General features: G+C 60.2%; 1 protein-coding gene across 1 annotated transcript in view; it reads right to left on the reverse strand.

Annotated features, from left to right (window-relative positions):
- Positions 1-24,305, reverse strand: part of SDK1 (sidekick cell adhesion molecule 1) — a 729,776-nt gene that overhangs the window by 53,595 nt on the left and 651,876 nt on the right. The window contains exons 27-32 of the mRNA XM_042240546.1: positions 23,272-23,461; positions 21,326-21,424; positions 12,334-12,528; positions 11,012-11,213; positions 7,186-7,289; positions 4,883-4,953 (exon numbers count right to left, since the gene is read on the reverse strand). Of these exons, the coding sequence (XP_042096480.1) occupies positions 4,883-4,953; positions 7,186-7,289; positions 11,012-11,213; positions 12,334-12,528; positions 21,326-21,424; positions 23,272-23,461 (861 nt within the window). The remainder of the gene's footprint in view (positions 1-4,882; positions 4,954-7,185; positions 7,290-11,011; positions 11,214-12,333; positions 12,529-21,325; positions 21,425-23,271; positions 23,462-24,305) is intronic.

Below are 24,305 nucleotides of genomic sequence, written 5' to 3' on the forward strand. Positions count from 1 at the left end.
AGGGGTTTGCAGGGCGGGTCTGCCGCAGCCCCCGATGTGCTCTCCCACCACTTCCTGGGTCCTCCGACCCCCCATCCCCACCCTGTCCCTGCTCCGAAAGCGCCGTGGCTGGCCATTCTTCCCAGCAGACGTAGACACGCAAGCCTGGGAAACCGGAGTGGACTCGCATGTGCTCGGGATCCACGTGCACCCCTCGGGCCAGAGGAGCCCCGCAGGCCCACCCGGACGGCACTGGCCTGCTAAACGTCACCTTCACAGACACAGAGACCAGTCGTGTGGGTCGCCTCACTGCCAGATTCTCCCTCCTGTGCGGGTCTGGGACGGGACCCGAATGCTTCCAGGGTGTCGGTGCTTGCTCCGCTCTCCTAACGCCCACAGGTGGGGACAACTTTAAACTCACCTCACGGTTGCAGAACTAACAATCCGAGAGTGAAGGCGGACCTGCTCAGACCCCCGCGTCGCCTGGATGGGGCAGGTGGGCAGGGCCAGTGACCGGCCGGGCTCTCAGGGTCTCGGAGGCACATGCCCGCCCGGCGGGCCGGGGGCTGGACCATGACACAGCCACTTCCTCCTGCAGCGAGCCTGCTGCCCTCTGCCCCAGCCATTCCCACAACGAGGCCTCGACTGACCAGAGCGCTGGGGGCTCGGGGAGCTGTGCGCTCTCAGGAAGGGAGGTGAGAGCAGGGTGAACCCTGGGGGCCTGCCTGGGCTCTGTGTCTGGTTGCAGTTTCTACTTTATTCTGCCCTTCTCTTTCCCACCAGTTTTGATGGACAGAACCTCTGTCCTCCACACTGCAGACTCAGGGACACCCCTGAGCAGGGCATGCCCTGGCATGCTGGGCGGTCCCTATGCTTCCTGTCCAGCCCCGGCCCTGGAGCCGCCCCGCCCTGAGGACGGCAGCGTTTCAGATCCTCTGATACACTTTTTTTTAAGATCCCTTCCCTTTGAGTTCATAGGACTGGTTCAGGTAGCTCTAAGGGATTTTGTTTTGCACAACCCTCTGCTATTTAAAAATTGGTTCCAGGTGGTAAAGGCAGACTCCATGCAGTGCTTACTGCTAGTCGGTGCCATGTGCAAATCGTGTGTGTGTCTATGTGTGTGTGTAATGCACGCAGGCGCCATCTCCTCCTAAGGACGGAAGCCCGCAGTCTGCCCCTCCGACCCTAGCCCTCGTTTTCTGCTGGCTACAGCTGAGACATGTTACATCCTCACTCCTAGGCTTCCTTCAAGCACAACTATCACAGCACATAAGAGAAAGTTTATTTCACCCCCCTTCTTAAAAAATACAACAGATGGGAAAGTTGGAAAAGTCTACGCGTAAGAATCAAAGGAGAGACGTTTTCCCACCTGATACCTAAGCTGTGCAGAGAAGGCCCAGGTTCAGTGACACGCTCTCCAACGCCCTTCCCAAGTGAGGCTCAGTGGTCGCAGGGCTACTGACCCGCTGGGTCCCAGGCTGCCCACCGCTGTGACCCCTGAGGCCCCGCCCCACAAGTATCCCGGCAGTGAAGGCACCCGGCTGAGGCCCCCGGGAGGTCAGCGGGGCTCCTCGGTGCAGAAGGTCCTGCCTGCACCCCAGCCCTGCCTCTAGCGCTGACCGGCTCCGCAGGTTGGTGAGGTGCCCTGAGCTGCGACATAAGCGTCTAAAGTGCTTCACCCTGCCTTTCGCAAATCGGAAATTCCACTAGCCGGTCTGCAGGGGCCTGGGTGTTTTTCAGTTTTGGAAAAGGGGCCCTTGTTAAAGTGCCCATAACCTGGTTGGAGTGCACTGGCCTTGACCTGCCCCCCAACTCCAGCAGGCAGGAAGAGGACGGAGAGCTGGGGCTCGAAGGACTCCCACCGTGAGCCTCAGTCCTGGCTGAGCGCCAGGGCTCAGGCTGGGGCCAGCTCAGTGGGCCTTCCCAGACAGGGCAGGCTGTGGGTGGGGGGACCCGGGGCTGGGGAGGCTACTCCGGAATCCGGGAGTCCGGGGTCTCAGGGTCAACCGGAGGCAGAGCGGGACTCCACTGCCATCGTCCTGGGGCCTGCGCCTGGGACTTCCCACCACCTCTGTTCCCTGGAGCCCAGAGCAGGGGTTCCCTCTGATGCCTGCTGGACTGGGTCCATGGCTCAGCAGGCACGGGAGGCCCTAGAGAACCAGCTCCAGGCGCCTGCCCTTGAAGCCCAGCAGCCGTCACACCTGAGCCTGCATTCCTGTGGACATGCCACCGGATAATGACCTGCCTGCCCTGACGGGTAGGGGGCGGGGACTGGCTATCCTGTTACCTCCCACATCCCTCCGGCTGCTCCCCTCCCATTTTCTCACTGATGTCTGTGGACCTCACAGCAGGGAAAGGAGGCTCTGGGTGCTCAGAGCCCGGCGCCGGAGCTGGTCCTCACAAGATGACAGAGCAGGCGGTGAGAAAGGAACAAAGGCCAGGCGATGTCCCAGAGAGGCCAGGCCCCGCGTCCCCTCTGACCCGGGGCTGCGCCACACTCTTAGGAAGGTGCCCTGCACAGCCAAGTCTCCCCTGCCCGAGGCCGCTGCACGTGATGCAATCTGTCCCTTAGGATGTTAATTTTGCTGGAAAACAGCCTCAAAATCCACTCAGAGAAAAGCTGGAAGAGGAGACGAGAGAGGAGGTGCATGAGTCACAGACGGTGTGACCCGCTGGAGGTCTCAGAACAGCCAGCTTAACTGTGATCAGTTCAGAGACACGGATGTCCAGCACGAGCTGTACTCAGTGTGAACACAGAGCCACTGCTGTCTAGAATATACGCACAAATCCTCAGATTCCAACAGCACCGGCCCCCGAGAGGCACGGACTGGCCATCCCACCCAGGTCAGGTCAGCCACCCAGTCACGTCGAGTCTTTGTGACCCCCTGGACGGCAGCGCACGAGGCCTCCCTGTCCATCACCAACTCCCAGAGCGTGCTCAAACCCACGTCCATCGAGTCGGTGATGCCACCCAACCATCTCATCCTCTGTCGTCCCCTTCTCCTCCTGCCTTCAATCTTTCCCAGCATCAGGGTTTTTTCAAATGAGTCAGTTCTTCGCATCACATTCCCAGAGCATTTAAGTTTCAACTTCAGCATTAGTCCTTCCAATGAATACTGAGGACTGACTTCCTTTAGCACTGACTGGTTTGATCTTGCAGTCCAAAGGACTCTCAAGAGTCTTCTCCAACACCACAGTTCAAAAGCATCAATTCTTTGGCGCTCAGCTTTCTTTATAGTCCAACTCTCATATCCATACATGACCACTGGAAAAACCACAGCTTTGACTAGACGGACTTTTGTCAGCAAAGTAATGTCTCTGCTGTTTAACATGCTGCCTAGGTTTGTCATAGCTTTTCTTCCAAGGAGTAAGCGTCTTTTAATTTCGTGGCTGCAGTCACCATCTGCAGTGATTTTTGGAGCCCAAGAAAATAGTCTGCCATTGTTTCCCCATCTATTTGCCATGAAGTGATGGGACCGGATGCCATGATCTTAGTTTTTTGAATGTTGAGTTTTGAATGTTGATCATCCTACTAAGAGGAACCAAATCTGATGGACGGCCCATTCAAGTGGGTCAGTGGCCTTGGAATTACAGGCAGTGCTTGCGTTTTTAAACAAATTACTAAAAAAAAAGATTTACAGGTGAAACATTTTGTTTGGAATGCAAATCTATATTTAAACGTTGTCCCTTTGTTCTGTTGGCTCTGATTTAGTAAATTACTCATAATTTTAATTATACTTCAATTGCCTGGCAGTTGACAGGCATTTATTTCCACAATGCATCATACTGACCACCTCCTGCTCAGGCTTCTTGCCATTAGTTTCTCCTGCTGGGCTCTGAAGGAGGACAGCTGACGGCCAGGCACGCCCAGCGCCTTCGGTGCAGCTCTCGCTGCCTCGCAGGGCATCTGGGACTGAGCGCTCACAGCCCAGGGGCGGGAGGCCTGGGCTGACAGCCAGCACGGCGTCCACAGCTGCCTGTCGGGAGCGGCTGAGGTGCCACAGCCCCGAGCTCAGCTGGCTACGGGGCAGCCAGACCCATGTCTGAGACCAAGCACATGCCCAGCAGAATTCAGCACCACCCAGAAGACCATCTACTCGTGGTCAGTTGTGTTGGTGGAGAGTGGGAACTGGAAGTGCTTGGGGCCTTGAGTTTCCATGTTGAATGTTCCCCATCTCTCACCAGAGACCCTGATGGAAGTCAGGGGTCTAACGGACCTTGGGTCAGAGACCTCACAGGGGCCTCAGAGGGGACCCTGGAACCCCTGTTTTTACAGAGGAGGAACCTGGGGTCAGAGAGGCTTCTGGGGTCAGAGTCTTGCTATGGCAAACTGGCCCGCAGGCCGAGGCCAGGCCTGTCCCTCTCCCAGGGTCCCGAGGGCCACTCGGCTGCGGCTCCCCCGGGACAGCCGTCAGAGCCCAGCTGAAGCCTCCTGGGTCCCCATCCAGTCTCAGCATTCCAGGGAGGCTGGAAAGGGCAGAATGCCACGACAGTGAGCTCCCAGTTCACCAGGGGGACACTTGGAAATGTCTTCTGTCCACACTGAAAGGTTCCTGCTACCCCGAGGAGCTGCCACTCAGCAACAGAGAGGAGAGGAAATCGCCTGGGATGACTTGGCCACCGGACGGGCTGTGCCCTGGGCCTGCCCGGCTGTCCTGCTGACCGGCCCCCTCCCCAACCACCCGGCCGTCCTGCTGCCCGCCCCTCCCCCACACACCACGCTCCAGTTCACTCTGCAGGTCACCACGGGGCTGGACTTCCCGCCTTGGAGGTCACACTCACACCACGGCTCTGCACCAGCTGGCCTCTCCAGCCCCACCCAGGCTTGGGCGGCTGCCCGCCGAACGAGCTCACTGCTATAGGAGCGGGGTTCACAGAGCGTCGTGGGGTCCTCAGGCCTTACCTGCCACTGGATCAGAACAGACGAGGTGGTGCGTGGCGTCACAGACACGGAGCGTGGGGGCTCCCCGGGGACTGGAAGGAAGAGGGGAGCAGCAGGGGTTACCGTCGAGCTCGGCCCAGCAATCCCGGGCCACGTCCCCGCCTGCTTTCAACCAGCCAGCACGCGGCCCCCTCCTCCCTGGGGACACCCTTCCCCCGCCTGCCAGCCTGTCTAGGGGAGAGGGAGCTAATCCTGGACCACCTCCCCGACCTCACCACCCAAGGACCCGCCCCGCTGGACACATGCAGAGTCTGGGTCTCTCCACAGCCGAGGCGCCCGGAGTGCTCCTGCAGTTCCCTGACCTCCTCTCCAGATGAGGAGGGGCGTCACTCTTTTGGGGTATGTGGGTCAGAGCTACTTCTGAACAGGACACATGAGCAAGCCAGGCCCAGGGCCCTTCGCTTTAAACACGGACGTGACTGTCACGAAAGGGGGCTGACTCCGGGGGCTGGGGAGACCTCTGGCCCGGCCAGGGTCCTGGTGGTGGCCTGGTGCTGCTCTGGTTTGACCCCGCCCTGCTCTATGGAGCGTCCATCACGTCCAGATGTGTCTAACACGTCTGCCCCCTCCAGGCCTGGGCGGCCCGCTCCCAGCAGACGGACTGGCCTTCTCACAGCGGCCCCGCTGTGACAACCCAAGACCCGACGCAGAGTCAGGTTCAGAAACGGGCTTTGAGCAGAAGGACTCGGCCTCTCCCCCACCGCACCCCGCCTCACCTGTGTGCCTGGCATCCCCAGCCCGCTCCCCACTCCGACTCAGCTGCTCTGAGCGACCCCTGCACCCTGCAGGCCTCCCGTCCTCCAGGCCCAGACCAGGGACGGGCCCATGCTGGCCACACTCTAGGCCCCCGGCCCCAGGGGCTGCTGTCTACCCTGCCCCTCTGACCTCTGACTGTTGCGGCTCAAGGGCCTGACCCAGCGTTCCTGCCCACATGGGGCAGGCTTAGTACTCTCAGGATAAGAGACCGTTTCCCAGCAAACCATCTGTGCGCTCCCAAGCCCCTCCCCCAGCCCTGGCCCCAGCGTGTGGCCTGTCCTCTCCCCTGAGAGGTGGACTCAGAGACACAGGACAAAAACACAAGGCCAACCCATTGCAAAGAGAAGATGAAGAGGTGATTTGAATATGAAAGGGCTGGGGGGGGGGCGGGGGGGGCCCCCTTCTGCGCGAGCCTGTGAGGGGGAGGGGAGCGGGTGGGTGCCCCTCTCCCAGGGACAAGCTGCTAGGTTTTTTCCTTCTAAGAACTAGCACTCAGGCAAGGTGCTAATGCAGGAATACAGTGGATGCCACAGGGGACAAGCGCCGCTTCTCCGGATCCGGGCCCGCCCTTCCTCCCTGGCCTCCCGCCAACAGGGTGGCGGGGACACCTCTCTGGTCAGGATCGTGGGGCCCTGGCGGCCTGACCTCAGCGAGTTCAAGAGCCAGCAAGGCCCCGGACCCCGAGGCTGGTCCCTCAGGGGAGGAGGCCCCGATACCCCGGGCTACAGACGAGCAGAGCTGAAGCCCGGAGGCCTGGTGTGATCGTGGGGATGGGCTGGTTTGAAGGAGGCTCCACCGCTGAGTTAAGCAGGGAACGGGGAGCTCAGAGCAGGCCTGGGGATTGTCACAAAGCACCTCCCAGTGAACTGAGGGTCCAGGTCAGCCGCCTGGGCTCCGAGCCTCAGCGTCGTCACGCAGCAGCTGTACTCTGTCCTGAGCACCTGCCTGTCTGCTGGGTGGGCCTGAGGACCCCGCCTTCCTGTCCTTCTGGGCCTGGTCTCACTGCCGATGGTCAAACAAACTCACAGGGGATCTGCAGGCCCAGTTCCTCTGAGCAGAACTGAGCAGGGGTGGGGGAGGGACCTGGAGCTTTCGGGGTCTCTCTGACACTTCACTGTGCATTCGTCAAGCGGCCAAACCAGGACGGCTCGTGAATGAGAAAAATGGGGGAAAGCTCTTACAACCAGCTACCCCACGGCATCTATCTTTAATGACCCTATAAATTATTCAATGTCAGGGATGCTAATGGATCCTCGGGTTTGGAAGCCAATCAAAGAAACGTCCCTCCATTTGGAAGCCCTTGAAGTCTGATTTACGGCCCTGGGCTGTGCAGGGGCGCCGGCTTCTGCTGCTAATTGAACCCCACTGCCGATGGAACCCCGCTGCCCATGGCCGCTCCCCCGCTCCCTTGGATGACCTCTTCCTGGTTCAAGGCGGGAGCAGGCCTCTCTAGGAGCCCGGGTTTCGGGGTGCACAGGCAGCAGCGGGAAGCGGGCCCTGTTGCTCACCATCCTGCAGCGTGGTGACCGCCTCCGTCTCGGCACTGAAGTCGCTGTCCCCAATGTCGTTGGTGGCCTTCAGACGCAGCTTATAGGAGGTGAAGGGCCTCAGCCTGAACACAGAAGAGACCTGTGACCGTGGGGCCCCCCCCGCTGGGGCCCCCACGAGGGGGCGTTCTGGGGCTGCACCCCCTGCTGGCGGGGCCCCAGGAGGGGGGATTCTGGGGCTGCATCCCCTGGGGGGCCCACGAGGGGGCGTTCTGGGGCTGCACCCCCTGCTGGGGGGCCCACGAGGGGGCATTCTGGGGCTGCATCTCCAGGCAGCAGTGAGCTGGCCCGGGACTGCTGGGGAGCAGCCCCCAGCCCCCAGAGCTGTCTTGTGATCAGTCTAGGGGGACAGGAGATTCAGGGAGGGGCAGAACTCCCGGTGGGGATGGAGCTTAGGCTCAGCGCTCCTGGGGGAGGAAGCCGCCTCCTGTAATTAGAGACACTTCGGTGCATGCACAAATCGCCCTCTGCAAGAAGCTGGAGGGTTCCTCCAGAGGCGCTGATTACCTGGAGCTCCTGCCCATGCCCCTCCCCCTCCCCAGGGGTCCTGCCTGCAGCTCCCACGACCTGGGAGTCTGCCCTGGCCTCCTCCCTCCTGACTAAGCCAGCCAGGGTACCCAGCGCTGACCAGAGCGAACCCCTCTAACCCCCAGGGCGGCTCTGCAGGGTGGAGCCATCAGGATTCCCAGGTCAGGAGGAGGGGACAGAGGCCTCTGCCCTCTGCAGAGGCTGGTCAATGGCTGGGGTGGGAAGACAAGTCTCCTTTTAAACAACCCTAAGTAAGACCAAGATGATGTCGACTGCCCACAGTGAAATGATGTCCCTCCTTGGCCCATGGACGAGACTTTAAGGACACGAATGCACTTGGTGCCACCTCTTCGGGCGTCCTCTTTCCCTTCCATCCATCCACCCACCCAGGTGGTCCGGATCTGCAGGGGTCTCATGTGCCCAGGGCGGAGCCACACCAACAACGAAGGCTTCAGATGGACTCGTCCGCGCTAAGGACACACAAACCTTCACCACATCCCTGGGGCCACTTCCCACTCACCCCATTCAGCAGCAGCTGCTACTCCTGCTTACGGGGAGCTGACGAGCACCCCTCCTGCCCCTTCCCTCTGCCTCAGGCGGTGGCCCCGTCATCCCCTCTGTTTCCTGGACCCAAACATCCCAAGTGATTCTATGTGCCCCCTCCCTGTCCCTTAATCCAGACCGCCTCCAGCTTTCCTCACCTTGGTCTAAGCACAGCCCTCCTGCCTCAAACCAACCCTGCCTTCTCGCTTCTCACTTGAGCTGTAAACCAGTGGCTTTCAAACTGAGGACCAAGGAACCCCTGAAATGCTAAGGAACCCTCTGGGCATCCAGGGTCTCTGCTCCCCCTGCGTCAACCAGCTCCTCGTCCATCTGGTTGCTAATCACTTCTGGGAAACACTTCGTTTAGAGAAAGGATTCTGCTATCTTGAAACACTGAGGACCGTTTTTGGAAGCCGTGATTAGAAAGCTTTCCTCTCCCTCTGTTTTCATATCTTCTCCTGCGCGAGACCGCCCCCCACGCGAGGCCGCCCACCCCCCCCCGCGCGAGGCCGCCCACCCCCTGCCGCCCCGTGCGAGACCGCCTCCCGCGCGACACATCCGCAGCGGCTCTCCGCGAGCTCACACTTGCAGGGATGCTCGTCCACTACTGGCCAGGCCTGGCGCCAGGCGGTGCTGGGTAAACGCTCGCTAGAGGGATGATTGCAGGGGGACGTTATCTGCCCCGGAGTTTCTCGGGAGCGTTGAAAAGAGGACGGGCGTGAGAGTCAGCGCAGGCTGGGGACGTGGTGGGGGCCCGGGAAGTGCCCCTCTGTTCAGACGCAGCACTCTGACTGCCCGTGCCTGCGAGCCCTGTTGCTCAGCCATGTCGGACTCTCCGCGACCCTGTGGACTGCGTCTAGCGGACTCTGTTTGGAACACGGTAGTGCACCTGACTTACCACACTGCATTCAGCACTTCACTCTTCTCTAAGGATTTTGGGAACTGAGGCCAAAGACCTCTGAAGACCACCCCTTCTTTCCTGAACCCCAGGGCCTCAGGGAGTCGGGAGCACATCACGGGCAGTGAAGGACGACTTGACGGCTGCATGAGTGGGCCCTGGTCTGAGACGGATGGGCTGGGGCCAGGGGACCGGGAATCAGAGCTCCCAGCCTCACCCCGCGCTGAGCAGGCTCCTCTCCTCCAGAGGACCCACGACTGTCCCTGTGGGTCACTGAGCTGCAGGACTTCCTGTCTCAGCAGGAAAGCCCTGCCTGGCGCCTGGAAATAGGCACGGGGCAGCTCAGAAGCCATGAAGGGAGTGGCCAGCTCGTTGTCCTGGAGACGCAACCCTGGCTACTGAGCCTGGACGACTGGTCTACCCTCTGCCCCGGGCACTTGCCGTCACCACCTCCCTCCTGCCCCCTTGCTCCCGCCATGCTCCCTGCTGAGCACAACAAAACTTCCAGGACCACTTGAAAAACGGAGGAGGAACAAACCCTCCTATTTCCCCCAGCTCTGCTCTGCTCACTCCCCCAGGCCTCCTCCAGCCTCGGCTTTGAAGAGGGCCAAGCGGGAGTTCCGATTCCGGCCCCACCTCTCCTAACTGAGGCACTTCGTCTGATTTCTCTGGAGTCTCAGTCCGCTCATTTGTGGAGGTGGAGGTGATGGTATCTGCGCTTGCAGGGGAAGTTCTGTTGCACAGCCTGCCTCGAGGAGTCTGGTCACCCAGCAGGTGCTTAATAAACATTCCTTTCTCTTTCCCGTCTCCCCATAGGCTGCTGGAGAGGGCACATTCAGGGAAGCAGCAGGGCCCACGGTCGCTGGGCACAGCAGCCGTCACTGGAGCCCAGGCAGTCACCGCCCTGTCCCCGAGGGACACCCAACTGGATGGGAACGTAACCCAGCACCCGGCATGGGGCTCTTGGGAGCCGGGAGAGGAGCCGTGGTCAGCTAGACAAGCACAGGGCCTCCTCTGCCCTCCTAGGAGGTCCTGGCAAGGGCTCTAGACCCACGAAGACAGGGGTACCCACTGCTGGGCACCCTGGAGTGTGAACCTGTGGAGTCGGGGCTGAGGGGAAGGACAGGTGATGCTGGGCGTCTCCCTGGGGCCCTCCTGGACCACCACCAACCCTGCAGCCCAGCGCTTCTGTCCCATAGGGCCGTCATTCCCCAGGCCTGCCCGTCTAGACGGTTCCATCTGGAGGAAGCTGGCAGGCTACTTAATGCCCCCCAGCCCTCACCTTCTCCACCACAAAGCAGGTGCAGCCAAGAGAAGAGGCCAGGCAGGATCAGGACAAAGCGAGCCCAGGGCCTCCCCACACCCAGCGGTCACGAGATGGCTGGCTCGGGGGCGGCCCTGCTCCTGCCGTCGACCATCACTGCGGAGCCGCGGATGGCAGCGGGGGAAAGAGGTGTGCCTTACTGACCCAGACCGGGGCACAGAAGAGGGTTGTCTCCCTGACCGTGACACTGGCCTGTGACACGGTGCCAGGGGCAGCTGGGCTGCCATCTGCCTCAGGGACTGGGGGCCTCCGCCCCTATCGCCTCATTAGATCCCGCAGCTCAAGGGTGGCGGGGGCGGACAGAGCTCAGATGGACAGGCAGGAAGAGGCCGGGGTGGGCCCTGGGACTCCTGGGTCCTAGCATGGGAGGGCTGGCCAGAGGGCAGATGCGGGCTCGCAGTGTGGGTCTCTCTACTGGGAGGGCGGGAGCCGGTGGGGGGAGCACCCAGCAGGGCCCCTGGGGCAGGGCAGGGCCCTCCCTGCCCATTCGGTACCTTTCGACGACACAGGCTGTGGCCTCGTGGCTGATGGATGAGGAGTAGGTCTGCCACTGGCCCCCGGGGAGCTCGCGCAGCTGCAGTGTGAAGTACCGGATAGGGGAGGCGCCGTCGCTGCCGGGCACCCACCGCAGACACAGGCTGCGTGCCGCCACCTCGGCCTGGGGCACCTGGAGCTCCCTGGGGGGTGCGGGCCGCTCTGCGACCAAGAGAGGATGCCAGGTCAGGGCCGGGGCACCACGAGCAGCTCCGGGGGGGCTCGGCGGCTGCCTGGGGCACTCTCCTGCTTTCCGATTTTGGGCCAGCGCCTCTTTAACCCTGGTTCGTGCTCCCTGGACGTCGACTAGGGCCTGGGACCATGAAGGTTGCGGCGTGGGCAGCCTGGGGGCCGCGCTGAGCCTCTGAGGTCGGGACTGGGTTCGGGGAGCGGGGCCGGGACCCGTTTCTGAGTGGGGGTCACTCGCCTGTCGCCCGGGCTCCTCACCCCATCGACGTCAACAGAGAAGCCCCACGGGGCGGGAGTAACTGTTGAGCTGTGCGGCGTGATGAGCGCGGGTTCCAATCAGGACGTGCGGGGGGAAATGACGCTGCAGCTGATTGCCAGCCCCCCGGGGATGGCCGCGAGGGGCCTGGACCTAACTCCCTTCCCTGAGGCCCACGCTGCGGCCTGAGAGCCCGAGTCCCCTCCTGGGCCCATGGGAAGGGGCCCGGTTCTCCTGGGCCCCTCGCTGAGCCATGGGGGCTGCAGGGAGGCAGGGGCGCTTGGGGGCTGGAGGGCGGGGAACAGGGCTGCTCCTGAGGGAGGTCACATCTGCGCCTCCTTGTGGACTCTGCTAAGTCACACCAAACCTTGAGCAAACCTGTCCGTTCCCTGCTCCTGCCAAACGGGCTGCGTGGACTCTGAGGAGGAAGGCAAGAATCGGGGCCTGGGACTCTCGGTCGCCTTTTGGAGGCGGGGAGCACTCAGCCCTGCTGCTCCCCACACTGGAAGACTGGCCTAACTGCTTCCCGGGGGCGGGGGGTGGGGGTGAGGAGCCAGCAGGGGCTCTGGCACCTCTGGTGGGAAAGGGGAGAAGGGGGACGGGGAGGAGGGGCAGTCTCTCTCCTTGAACCCCAGACATCAGGGCTGGGCCTGATGCGGGCCTGCGGTGAGTGTCAGGCTGTGTGGACCAGCTGTGCGTCCAGCTCCAGGAAGGACCCAGGAGGTGCTTAATAAACTTGCAGTTTGCACAGCCACCCCCCACCCCTCACCCGCTGCCCAGGCACGCTGGGCCTCTCCCCACCGCTGGCCGACACTGAGTCGGGCCTCCGGGTCTCACCTCTCTTCTCAGTGGTGATGACCGTGGCCTCCAGCGGCTCCCCCCAGCCCTGCCTGGTCTTGGCCGACAGCCGGAAGACGTACGCGGACTCGGGGGCCAGCTCGGTGGCCGTGAACTGCCTCACGGTGGCACCAACCTCCACGGTGGTGAAGGTGTTGGGGCTGCTGCTGGCCAGGCGGTAGGCGATCTGGTAGCCTGGGGGCGCGGGGCACGAAGACTGCTGGTCAGCCGTACCCCCTCACAGGGAAGCCCCCAGCCCCCACCCGGGACACCCCACCGAGCCCCGGGTTTCTGCGCTGTCTCCCTCTCTCAGGCCGGCGTCTGAGCTGCAGGCCGGGCCCTTGAGAGGGAAGCCAGGCCCAGGGATGAAGGGGCGCTAGGCCCCCGCTCCATCCTTGGCAGAACTCAACATGAGCACAGCTGCCTCCTCCCCGTGGCCCCGGCTGGAGGACGCTCCGGAGCAGCACAGAGGGCGATGCCTTCTCTGCCCCCACCCCCACCTTCTAGCAGCTCTGCTCCCCCCTCCAAGGGTCGCCCTGCCTGGGGCGCCCTTCTCCCCGGGGCGGCCGCCCTGGAGGCGCTCATGCCTGTGCTCAGACCCCGTGTCTGCTGTCTGTCTGCCTGTCTGCATACCCCTCTTCCTCCTGCCACCCCAGTGCTCCTGCTCCCCAGAAGCCTCACCCCCGTGGCTCTGAGCGGGTGGGGTGGGGGGCTCCCCCAGGGACAGCTCTCCCCGCAGTCAAGGAAGCGGGAGGGGGCTTGCACATTAGCTCTGGGTGGGCCCTCAGCTCAGACCGCCTCTCCGAGTGCCCTGATCATCAAGGGTCCATGGCTGCTGAAAGTCACGTCCTTAAGGACCAGGCCGCCCCGAAGACCAGGCCCTTCCAGGTGCCTCTGCCTGCATCCAAAGCGGCAGAGGACTTGCAGACCCAGCTCTGAGACACCTGGACACTTGGTGTCTGGAAAAGGAGGGCAACGTGGTCAGCATGCCCGCCTGGGTGGAGCCCTCCTCCTGCACGCCCAGTAGTGTGCGCCTCCTTGGCGGGAGCACCAGCCTCCCCCTTGCTCCCTCAGCTCCCCCTTGCCTGTCACACCGTCCTGAACAGTTATAGCATTGCTCTCTTTCTCCCCGTTACACCGTAAAACAGTTACATTTCTTCTCTATTAACCCCCAGCTCTCTCCTGAAGCTCACCCACTGCTACCGGAGGGATGTAAGCCGCCTTCCTACACCAGCTCTAACTCAGGACTTCCACTCCAGCTTTCACATGTCGTATTATTATTTGTATGTTGTCGGGATTTGCAAGGAAACTGAGGCGCAGGGTGAGGCCTGTGTTCAGCAGATTTAGAGGGGCACCCAGCAGATCACACGCGGGGGGCGGGCAGCGCCATCCATGCAGGCACGTGGTTCATCCACAGAAGCTACAGCAGGTAACATAGGGCACGGGGGTAGGGGGTCTGTGACAGGACACAGTCAATGACCCCTGTGTCCACCTGGCCACCGGAGGAAAGTCAGCCTGTGCCCCGTACGAAAGTAGCTGAACTATGGCAAGGAATTAAAGAAAGGTATTCTGCAAATAATTGATACATTTGAACTGTGGTGTTGGAGAAGACTCTTGAGAGTCCCTTGGAATACAAGGAGATCCAACCAGTCCATTCTAAAGGAGATCAGTCCTGGGTGATCATTGGAAGGACTGATATTGAGGCTGAAACTCCAATACTTTGGCCACCTGATGCGAAGAGCTGACTCATTTGAAAAGACCCTGATGCTGGGAAAGATTGAGGGCAGGAGGAGAAGAGGATGACAGAGGATGAGATGGCTGGATGGCATTACCGACTTGATGGACATGAGTTTGGGTAGACTCTGAGAGTTGGTGATGGACAGGGAGGCCTGGTGTGCTGCGGTTCATGGGGTCACAAAGAGTCGGACACGACTGAGCGACTGAACAGAACTGATTCTGCAAAGACAAACCGAACTTCACGACCAAGCGCAAAGACTACAGAGGCAGACAGAGACCAACAAGAACGTGATCAAACGATATTTTAAGGACCTCGAGAGGGAGGCGTGTCCCCAGGGTGAGTGAGCTCGGCCACTGAAGAAACACCACGCTTCCTGAAGAAGGGACTCCAACCCTACCCTCTGCCCTCAGAGAGGCAGAAAGGAACTCTGCGTTAAAAACAGGTGAACATATGTACTTCTGAGGCCTGGGCCCTGTGTGTGTGCACACTGAACTTCTGGGTAGATCTGAGCTGACCAGGTTTCTTTTGCAGCTTGTGAGCAGGCATGACTACAGCTGAGACGGCTAGGGGAGCAGAAACCACCTACCCAGCGCCTCCCAGGCACTGGGAACCCCAGGGGGACACTGCCGTGCAGTCAACACGAGGCATCCCAGGGCCCACCCCCCTCACGGTGCCCACCAGCCGGCAGGTGGTCCTTAACGTGTCCCTTTGTATTTCAGAGAGTCACGTGTGATGAAGACTCCTTGATCATTCAAATCACCTTCCGCCCAGTGAGTATGAATTAATGCGGATTTGGATGTGGTTACTGATGCTCTTTTGCTATCGTTTGTTCTTGATCATGTTTCACCTCTGCTCAGATTATCTGCTGCTGGAGTTAAAAATCCTGGGGTGAAACCGAGATTTTGTTCAAAGGCACGTCTTTGTGAGCTGCGATCTAAATGGGAGCCACTAACTGCCTCCCGGGTAGGCTGAGGTCTGCCCTCCACCAAAGGCTCCACCCCTACTCCCTGCCCCGCCCCTCAGGGCACGACCCTGGGGTGACCCTTGACCTCACCTCCACCTGCCCGTGTGGGCTCCATCACATGGCCCCTCACTCACTCCTTGTCCTCTCTCTTTTGGACTGATGGGGGCGTTTCTATCTGGGCCCCGAGAGCTCCAGGCGACCCCGGAGAACCGCAGGAAACCTGGTCTAGTCTCTGATCCAGGTCACAAGGAGTGCCTGGGAGAAAATGCCTCCGCCCTGGACTCAGGAGCACCTTCCTGTCCTTTGCCCTGGAAGGGGGACTGTGTCCCTGCGGTCCTCTTCTGCAGTGCCATGACCCGGAGGATGGACGCTCACACCTCACCTCAACAGGGGCTCAATGAGCAGAAGAGAGCCTTCTGTGCAGGAACAGCCAAGAGCTACTGTAGAGCACTGGCCCACACACTAGGGAACATGGATGGGAAGCGAGGCAGGACGGAGGTGTTTGCACAGAAAAGGCTCCTTATCTGATCCCAGGTCCAGCAAGCTCAGAAACAGGAGCTGAGCCGGCCGTGGGAGAAAGGAACGGGGATCTGGGTCCCGGGGTGGAGAGGAGAGGGCCAAGGGCAGCCGCGGTGGAAGGTCCCGGGGGCATTCAGGGGGGCACGACCACACGCGGCCCATGAGGACGCGGGGGAATGCGGTGGGCTGCAGAAGCCCGAGCAGCTCGAGTTACCCGGAAGATGAGGACACGTCGCTCGTCTAGAGAACCAGCAGGGAAAGAGGCGGCGCCACAGGCTGGAGGGCGGGTTCCGGGCCATCCGCAGGGGAAGCCGGGGCCGGGGGAGAGTCAGAGAAGGTGCAGCCAAGGATGGGGGGGCCTTTGCAGGGGTGGGGTGGGGGGCGTCTTGGTCAAAGGAGCTGACAGTGAAGAGACCCCAGAGTGACTCTGGAGAGTCGAGGGCAGACCTCCCAGGTGGTAGCAAGGCCTTTGAAGGACTGGGTGGTTCCTGGGTAGAAAAATGGTGTCCGCTTGAGAGTTCTGTCCATTGTCTGTTCAGGGACCATCCTGGGGCCCCGAGGCCAAGGCTGCGAGGAGGGCACAGGGCTGCCGACCCCCCTGCAGGCACCGTGGGTGGGGATGGCCCCGCAGTGCCCACTCCTGGCTCAGGGCGCCCACAGCGGCTGAATCTCCCTGGGGGTCGGGGGGAGGGTGGTAAGCATCGGACTAGCCTGGATGCCGCCTGGGTCACTGGTTTTACAGCTTCTCGGTATGAGGCTGGGGGGCAGACAAATGCAACAGCGGAGCAAACCACGCTTCTGCTAACACGGACCCTACTCAGCTGAGCCCCGAATTCTCAGCAGAGTCATGCACACCCTCGTATAAGAAGCTAGAGATCAAGGTTCGGCCCCCACGGGCAGCCCGACTCCTAACCGTGTGGAGGTGGGGATCCGGCCTGTCTGGAGGGACAGACCCTCGCGGTCTGAGGAGCTTCACAGCATCTGAGCGACTGTGGAGCAGCTGCCAATGGGGGGGCGGGGTGGGGAGCGGCCACTCCCAGGTGGTTCCCCCCCACCCCCAAGGAAGGCTCTAAATGCTGCGAGCTCTCCCGGTAAAACATTTACGCAAATAAGCAAGTGTTTCTCCCTGTAGGCGCCTCCAGTATTTCACGCTGTTAATCTCTTTCGGAAATGAAAGAACATGTTTTGATACAGATTACAAAAGCTCTCGCCACAGAGGTGTTTACGTGCTCAGAAGGCCACGCCACCGGTCCCTGGACGTAAGCAAGTCTCGCAAAAAGATGTTTTCCTTTCTCCCCCCTGAACACCAATCTGAATCTTTAGAAATCATTTTCCCGTCTTTCCGCAGCATCTACAATTCGGTGCACTGGCGGTAATAATATCTGGGTGACAGGTTACCCAGACAACGTTTGTTACAATTACCACTACACGCCTCAGAGCCCCGGAGGGCGCTGGGGGAGGTGGCGAGCTATGTTACGCAGCCTTGGAGTCCGACCCCCTCCTGACCTGGGGTTTTGTGATTTTCAAGGACCGCCAGGGACTAGAGATCTATGGCCAGACTTCTCAGCACCTCGGGGGCGTCTTGTAACCTGGCCCCAAGCTGCCTCTCAGCAGGAACCTTCCGTTGGAGCCACCAGGGTGATGGAGAATGAAGTCAGGCAACTCGCCTGGGATGGACGCAGAGAAATGCCGAGTGCAGACACACAGCGACTCGGAGGGCCTCTCTGGTCCGAGAGCGGGGAGGAGGCACCGAAGGCCCGCGGCGCCCAGATGGTGCTGTCCTGCACTGGCTGTTCCGGGTTTTCGGCGCCCTGAACGATGCCTGGGAGGCCTGATCACCGGTCCCCCTGAGGTGGGCAGCCTGGCGCAGAGGGATTAAGTGACTCCTGGGCACCAAGCAGAGGGGCCACTGAGTTACAACCACCCCCTGCCCCCTGCCCAGGCTGTACGCAACGCCTGAGACTGGACCTCAGGCCGCCTTACTGAGAATCTGGGAGAGGGACACAAAGGGGAGGGGAGGCCAGTCACTCTGGAGCAGAAGCAGAGGGGCCCTGGTGGGCTCTGAACCCCGGCCACCACGGCCTGCCCGCAAGCGGCTTTCGTGACTTTGAAGTTGCTGTTTTTCAGCTGCTCAGTCATGTCCCACTCTGCGTGGATTGCAGCGTGCCAGGCCTCCCTGTCCCTCTCCGTCTCCCGGAGCCTGCCCAAGTTCATGTCTGTTGAACTGGTGATGCTGTCCAACCATCTCATCCTCTGCCGCCCTCTTCTCCTTTTGCCTTGAACCTTTCCCAGCTTCAGGGTCTTTCCCAGTGAGCCATCAGGTACTGGAGCTTCAGCTTCTCCACAGGGGAGTACCCATAGATGACAACTGGTCGTGTCTGCAAGTTTTCACGGGTGCAGAGACGTCTTCGGGTCGTGCGGATGCTTTTGCGACTTGTTTTTCCTGCAACAGATGTTTGTGAGGCTTTTCGGTGGCACTTCTGGAGCACGCGTCCGTTACTTTAACGGTCTCTATAATTTCTCTGTGCGAACAGCCCACGGTTTGCCTTCTCACTGCCTCACTGATGGACATTTGGGCTGTTTCTAGTTGCCTCTTTTCTAAATTTCCTGTTATTTAGAGCAGTCTGCCGTGACTCTCTTTGTGTGTTTGGTCCTGTGAACAGGAGGGAGGGTTTCTCAGCGTTAAGGCCGGGGGGGGGGGGGCGGGTCTGGGTTGGGGCGCACCCGCCCTGGTTGTCCCCTCCTCAGCTGTGCTTGCGCTCCCAGGGAGAGCGTGTGAGGCTTCTCCCCGCCTCCTCACCTCTCCTGGGGACCATCAGACCTTCTGAGGACTTCCTAAGTCTGAGGACTGTGAAATGGTATCTAAATTATCTGCATTGTGGTCTGAATTATCATTGTACATGTTGCTTTCATGATCAGAAAAAGTTAAAGACCAGTAAAAGTAGGGGACGTGATTCTAAAGTGAGCCGCTGAGCTTCTATGGACGGGAAATTCGTGTGGTGACTGTGGGCGCAGAAGCTTTGGGAGCCAAGAGGAGAAGAGCCCAGCTCAGGCGGGTGGGGAGGGGAGGCAGCAGGCGAAGGCGCCCTCTGATGTGGTTCTCAGAGGAGGAGCGGCATCTGGGGGTGATGGGGGTCCTTCCTGGCAGGGGACTCGGGAACGGTCACCGCCAGTGCTGGCTGAGGCTGGAGCCCTGCTGGGCTTTCAGGGAAGTCCTGGGAGAAGCAGCTCAAAGTCACGGTCACAAAGCAGAGCATGTGTCTGTATGTGCGGACACAGGGGAGGGCAGGCCTTCCTCTGCCCACTCCCACGGAGCGCTGCTGTCAGAACCGGCTTGCATTGGCCCGGGAGGGCTGCGGAGACAGTGGAGATGATCACAGAACCGGGACCACTGGGTCTCAGCAGAGGTGGTGTGTGTGTGTGTGGGGGGACCCCCGGGGGGACTGGGTGGGGGGACTTCATATCTCTGCTCCAAACGTGCATCTTGTTCCGCAGCATGCTGGGGCTCCCCCCTGGGGAGTGGGCAGTGATCAGACGGTTTGTCCTGCTGCTTCCATGACAGGCTGCAGAGAGGAGGGCAGCCCTGCCCGCATGCGGGCTCGGAGCACCTCGGGAGCCTCGTCAGCTCCACGACCACTCCCGCCCCAGGACCTGAGAGCAGCCGGGCAGGGCCTCTCAGCTGCACACGGCCTGAAATGCACACAGCAACAGAGGCTCCTCAATGATGGTTGTGGTTTTAGTGGCCAGAACGTGCAGGTCCTCGGTCACCTGGCTCAGAGGCGCCGTCCTCACACACAGCAGCGGCTGCCGGGGCCGCAGAGGCCAGGGCCGAGCTGTGCAGGTGGCGAGCGAGCCCGGGCCCGTCGTGATGAAGCCAGGGCTCAGCAAGGACCTGCCTCGCTGCTCGTCCTTTCATGGCGGCCGGGTATTACCCAGAAGACAAAGCTGATCACACCCCTCAGCTGCTCAGGGTCCTTGGGGGATTCCCTTGGCACAGATTTTCAAACTTTTTTTTAATGAAGTGAAACCCTTTTTCAAACAAGATCTTACCGTCCTCACCTGGAGAGCAGGTGTTAAGCGGCACATCTTACTGCCATTTGGGTTTAGGGTGTGATTGTCAAATCACCTGAGATGTGCTTGGCGTCTGTGGTGGGCGAGGAGGAGGAAGGACCGTACTTCTCCCAGCGGTTTGCAGCCTGGCCAGCCCACACCCCTCAGGGATGTTTATGCTCCCTCAGGTGGAAGGCAGCGTTCAGTTCAAGACCACCGTGTGATGGAGCAGACTCTCTGGGTCTTCCTGGGACAGCCCCCTCCGCATGTCCTGTGTTGGGGTACCTCTCTGAAGCACCCGGGAACAGTGTGTGCCGTCCCTCAGTCCTTCCACAGATGCTGAGACCCCCACCGCAGGGGAGGCCGTAACTGCTGGATGACTGAATGACCTTGAGCACACAGCCCCCGGGTCTGCGGAGCCTGAGGCGTGCTGGGCTAACCCCTGTGACCCCGCCTGTCACCTCGCCATCTGCCAACCACAGTACAGCGCACGCTGACCACATCCCCACCCGGCTGAAACCCACTGGGGGAGCTGGGGTGTTTTGAGCGTCAGCTGCCCTGATGCCGCGCTTGTTGCCCGGCAGTAAGTGCTGCACTCGCCTTCTCCACGGCCCGGTGTCAGGAGACTGGCCTTACTGCCTGCGGGCGAGCAGACCCAATATTTTGTTTACCAACACTCATCCTCAAGCTCCAGGCTGAAAACACTGTCCAGCCCTGAGCCCCTGATCCAGGAGACGCTGCCCTGCAGGGCATTCTGCGGAACCTCCCCGCATGGAGGGCTGCCCGGGTGGCTCAGGGTAAAGAACCTGCCTGCCAAAGCACGAGATGCAGGACAGGCAGGTTCAGCCCGTGGGTTGGGAAGATCCCCTGGAGGAGGAAATGGCAACCCACGCCAGTATTCTTGCCTGGAGAATCCCATAGACCGAGGAGCCTGGCGGGCTGCAGACACCAATGGGTGACCGAGCGCGCACGCGCACCCCACATCGAGACCACACAGTTGTGTCCCTGGGGTCTCCTCTCGAGGACCGGCCCCGCCAGCGTCTACTCACTCCTTACACCCCCTCTCCTTCCCCTCCCCCCTCTCATCTTTCCCTCTCCCCACCCCGCACATGAGGCCTGGCACATCCAAGGCTCCTGATTTGTCACAGGGAAAGGGTGAACAAATCAACGGACTGATGACCTTTAAAAATAAAACTTGCTGCCTTTGGGAAAACTGGGGCAAATTAAGACTCTTCATCAAAGTTATCAGAGCTGGCCCTCTGAATGCCAAGCTCAAAGCAAACCGCTTCCCTGGGACCCAAGCACACAGTTCACTTGGGAAACTTCCTCGAAGGATTGGGTGCAGGCCCTGTAGCAGCAAAGAGACACTTCTGGGACCTTGGAGCAAGGCCCACGTGGGAATCTTCTGTGAAAAGCCAGCCTGCTGTTTTCCAAACACACGTCAAAATAACTGGGTTATTTCTGAGCAGAGGGAAGGTCAATTACAGACGGTACCGTGAACAGAGAGATTCTGGGTGAACAAAATGTAAATTTCATTCTGCGAAGAACCCCTTTGAGCGGGAGACACAGGGCTGTGGTCTCTCGGCTCAGAACATGCTGGGCTGCTGTGGATGGGACTTTTTTTTTTTTTTTTTTTTAACCTTTTAGACATCTAATAAAAATGGATGAAATCAATCTAATTGTCATTTCTCTCTGAGCTGTGGTCCCCGCTGCTCCCTTACCTAGAATAATGCCGTTGGGCTCCTCTGGAGGCTGCCACACGATCCGCACAGACGTGAGCCTCACCTCCGGGAACACGAGCCTCACGGGCGGGCCTGGGGCTGAAGGGGAAAAGATAAAAGACCCGAGAATCAGGCCCCGCTGGGGATGTCACATGGGTACATGGCGGGGTTTTGAAGGGTCCTCCGGGCCGGCCGAGGACAGCCGCGACTGCTGACAACACTGCTCACGGGTGAATCACTCTGAGTTTTGGGAAGGTGACTTTTGTAGCGCTCATGAATCAGGCTGGGAGTCCTGAGTGTTGTCGAAAGCTGGCCACTGCAGCCGCTAAGTAGCATGGTACAGGGTACGTCAAGTCAGAGCGGAGACCTCGCCAGTCTGAGCTGATTCCTCTCCCAGTCTGGACGTCCACACACCAGGTGAAAGGTGAAGAAGGTGGCTGCATGTCGCTCCCAACTTCCAATGGAGATTACAGTGACTGACCAAATAACATGGCTACAACAATGGCCTTTCTCTCAGACACACGAGCCCTCTCCTGCATCGTCCCAGAAAACCAAGAGGCGATGTCCACAAATGAATATAATAGTTCTTCTTCATGGTTGGGTGCACCAGTAATTCAAAAACTAGCTATGTATGCAGGCACCGCTGACTAATAGGGTCATAGACACTGCGAAATATATTTACTTAAATGGGCAAGCTAGTAAATGTGTGGCCAGCGTGGGAACTTCTCGTTGGAACTTAAGAACTGGCTCTTCCCAGGTAAGAGGCAACAGGCATGGAGCAATCAATACAGAGAGAAAATGATGTGTGCTACAGCCATTCCAGGGCTGCGGAATTTTGCCTCGAGCTACTCAGCTGAGAACGATGTTTTAAAATTATGAACTTGTGCTCTGACCCCTGTGTTTGGGTGAAGTAAATGGAAGGAGACCATGGGCTCACATGCCAGGATCGACTCACAAATGGGAAACTCATGTCTGGTCTGTCTTCCGTGGCTTCTGCCCCTCACTGTCCCCAAGGGTGATCGCTTGCATCGCGATGAAATGAGGGGAAGGAGAAACAAGTTTATATCATGATTGTGGCAGAAAACAGACGTCAGCCCATGACTCCCCTGCCTGTGCTTTGGGAAGAATACCCTCCCAAGTTTGAGGAACCGTTACTAAACACCCCTGTTACTGTTCATTGGGTTGGTCCTGGACACCACATACAGTTTTGCAAAGACATGGCCTTCAGGTCACAGGGTCCCTTTCAGACCCTGGCTGCCCTGAGACCAGCCCCCTGAGGAAGGACGATGCTTGAGGCACCACCTCCTCTGACCCAGGCGAGTCCCAGCTCCCTCCCTGAGCGCGTTCTGGGCTGATTTAATTTCCTCAATAAAAAGACTGAAGAAAACCTCTGGTGTCTCACTTCCAGCTGAATCTGAGCCTGGGTTTTTTGAGGGGAGATTATTTGCCGCAGTCTGGTTAACAAAGATTGTGTGCATGAGCTAACCTTGGGCGGCTGACACCTGCAAGGTGGAGAAACACGCCTGAGGGTTTAGACAACCATCAAGAGGTATTTGTTTCTGGGGTTGGGAACCTGGGCACCCCAGCCCCTCAAACATGCCCTCTGAGGGGGCTTGTAATAATCATATGCAAATGAGAGTGGGCCACCCCAGGGAACCTAGGGCTTCTCGGCAGCTTTGTGCCGACGCCACCAGGAGCGGCCTGAGGTGTCCTGGCCTGGCCTATCTATCTGGCTTTTCAGGCTCACCCCCAACCTGTAAACACTCACTGTGGCTGAAACTGGCCGTAGGGGCGCTCTGTGGTCAGAAAACAACTTTGCTTCATTTTCCTCTGCTGAACCAAGGGGAGGAGTGTTTTGAAAATTAAGTTGAAGATGACCACCGTCCCAAGGGTGTGGATAGGGACAGCAAACCTGGGGGGTGGGCGGAGGCATGGCCCGGACGTACCGTCGTCTTTGGTGCGTTCCAGGATGGGGGGCACGCTGGGGACCCCGTTCCCGATGCGGGTGAAGGCCAGCACCTGGAGCTCGTAGAGCACGAACTTGCCCAGGCCCGCCAGGAGCGCCGACTGCGTGTGGTTCCCGCGTACCACGTGGCTCCGGGGCTCGGGGTCCAGGTCTTTGGCCCGGAACAGGATCTGAGTGGCGACACACAAGGGCAGGGAGGGGAGGCAGTGTGTGAGGAGGGGCCTGGGGGGCTCAGGACCACCTGGGCAAGGAACTCCTCCCCCAGGGCAGCCAGTTGAGGGCGTGGGGATCTAATTCCTAACCGCTGGCGTTTTGGGGGAAGGAGGGAAGTGCAGCAATTTCCTGGAGATTGGAAGGTGGCTGCAGCGGTGAGCCAGCCCTTGGCCGGCTGGGCGAGCCAGATGCTCGCTGTAATTGACAGGATTTGAGGTCCCCAGTGGCAGCCCCTAAAACCAAGGCTCGACATGAGCACAGAGACATCCTGTTCTTGTAAAAGGAGCTGGCGGCCACTTGGCTACATGGTCCTTAGGAGGCGGGCCTCCTGCCTCGGAGGACCTGGGGACCCCCAAACCCGAGACCCCGCCCCGGGGCCATTCACTGCCCTCACTGCAGATGCGGCCGCGCTGAGACGGCCCCTCCACGGCCTACCGGCTCCTCACTCCCAAAGCTCGCCCCCTGGGAGCTGGCCCGCAGGAGCAGCGGCTGGAAAGCTGTGAAGGGCAGGGGTCGGGAGGGAGGGCTGTGCACGGCCACGTGGGGCTGTGGGCACTGCGTCCAAACGGGCCAGAAGGGAGCGATCAGGATGCCCCGGGGAGGCGGGGCGTGAGCACGGGAGGGAGCCGAGAACGGGATCCTGAAGACGGGCGGCCCAGGAGAGGGCCGTAGCGCACTGGACACGCGCAGCCTCACGGCCAAACCAGGCAGGCCCGTCCTGCTGCTGGGGGGGCGGACGGAGCAGAACAGGGGGGTTCTGAGGGGCTGGCCCAGAAAGGTCTCCCAGAGAAGCCGGGAGGC

The sequence above is a fragment of the Ovis aries genome, chromosome 24, assembly GCF_016772045.2.
Source record: "Ovis aries strain OAR_USU_Benz2616 breed Rambouillet chromosome 24, ARS-UI_Ramb_v3.0, whole genome shotgun sequence".
In the NCBI taxonomy this organism is placed as follows: Eukaryota; Metazoa; Chordata; class Mammalia; order Artiodactyla; family Bovidae; genus Ovis; species Ovis aries.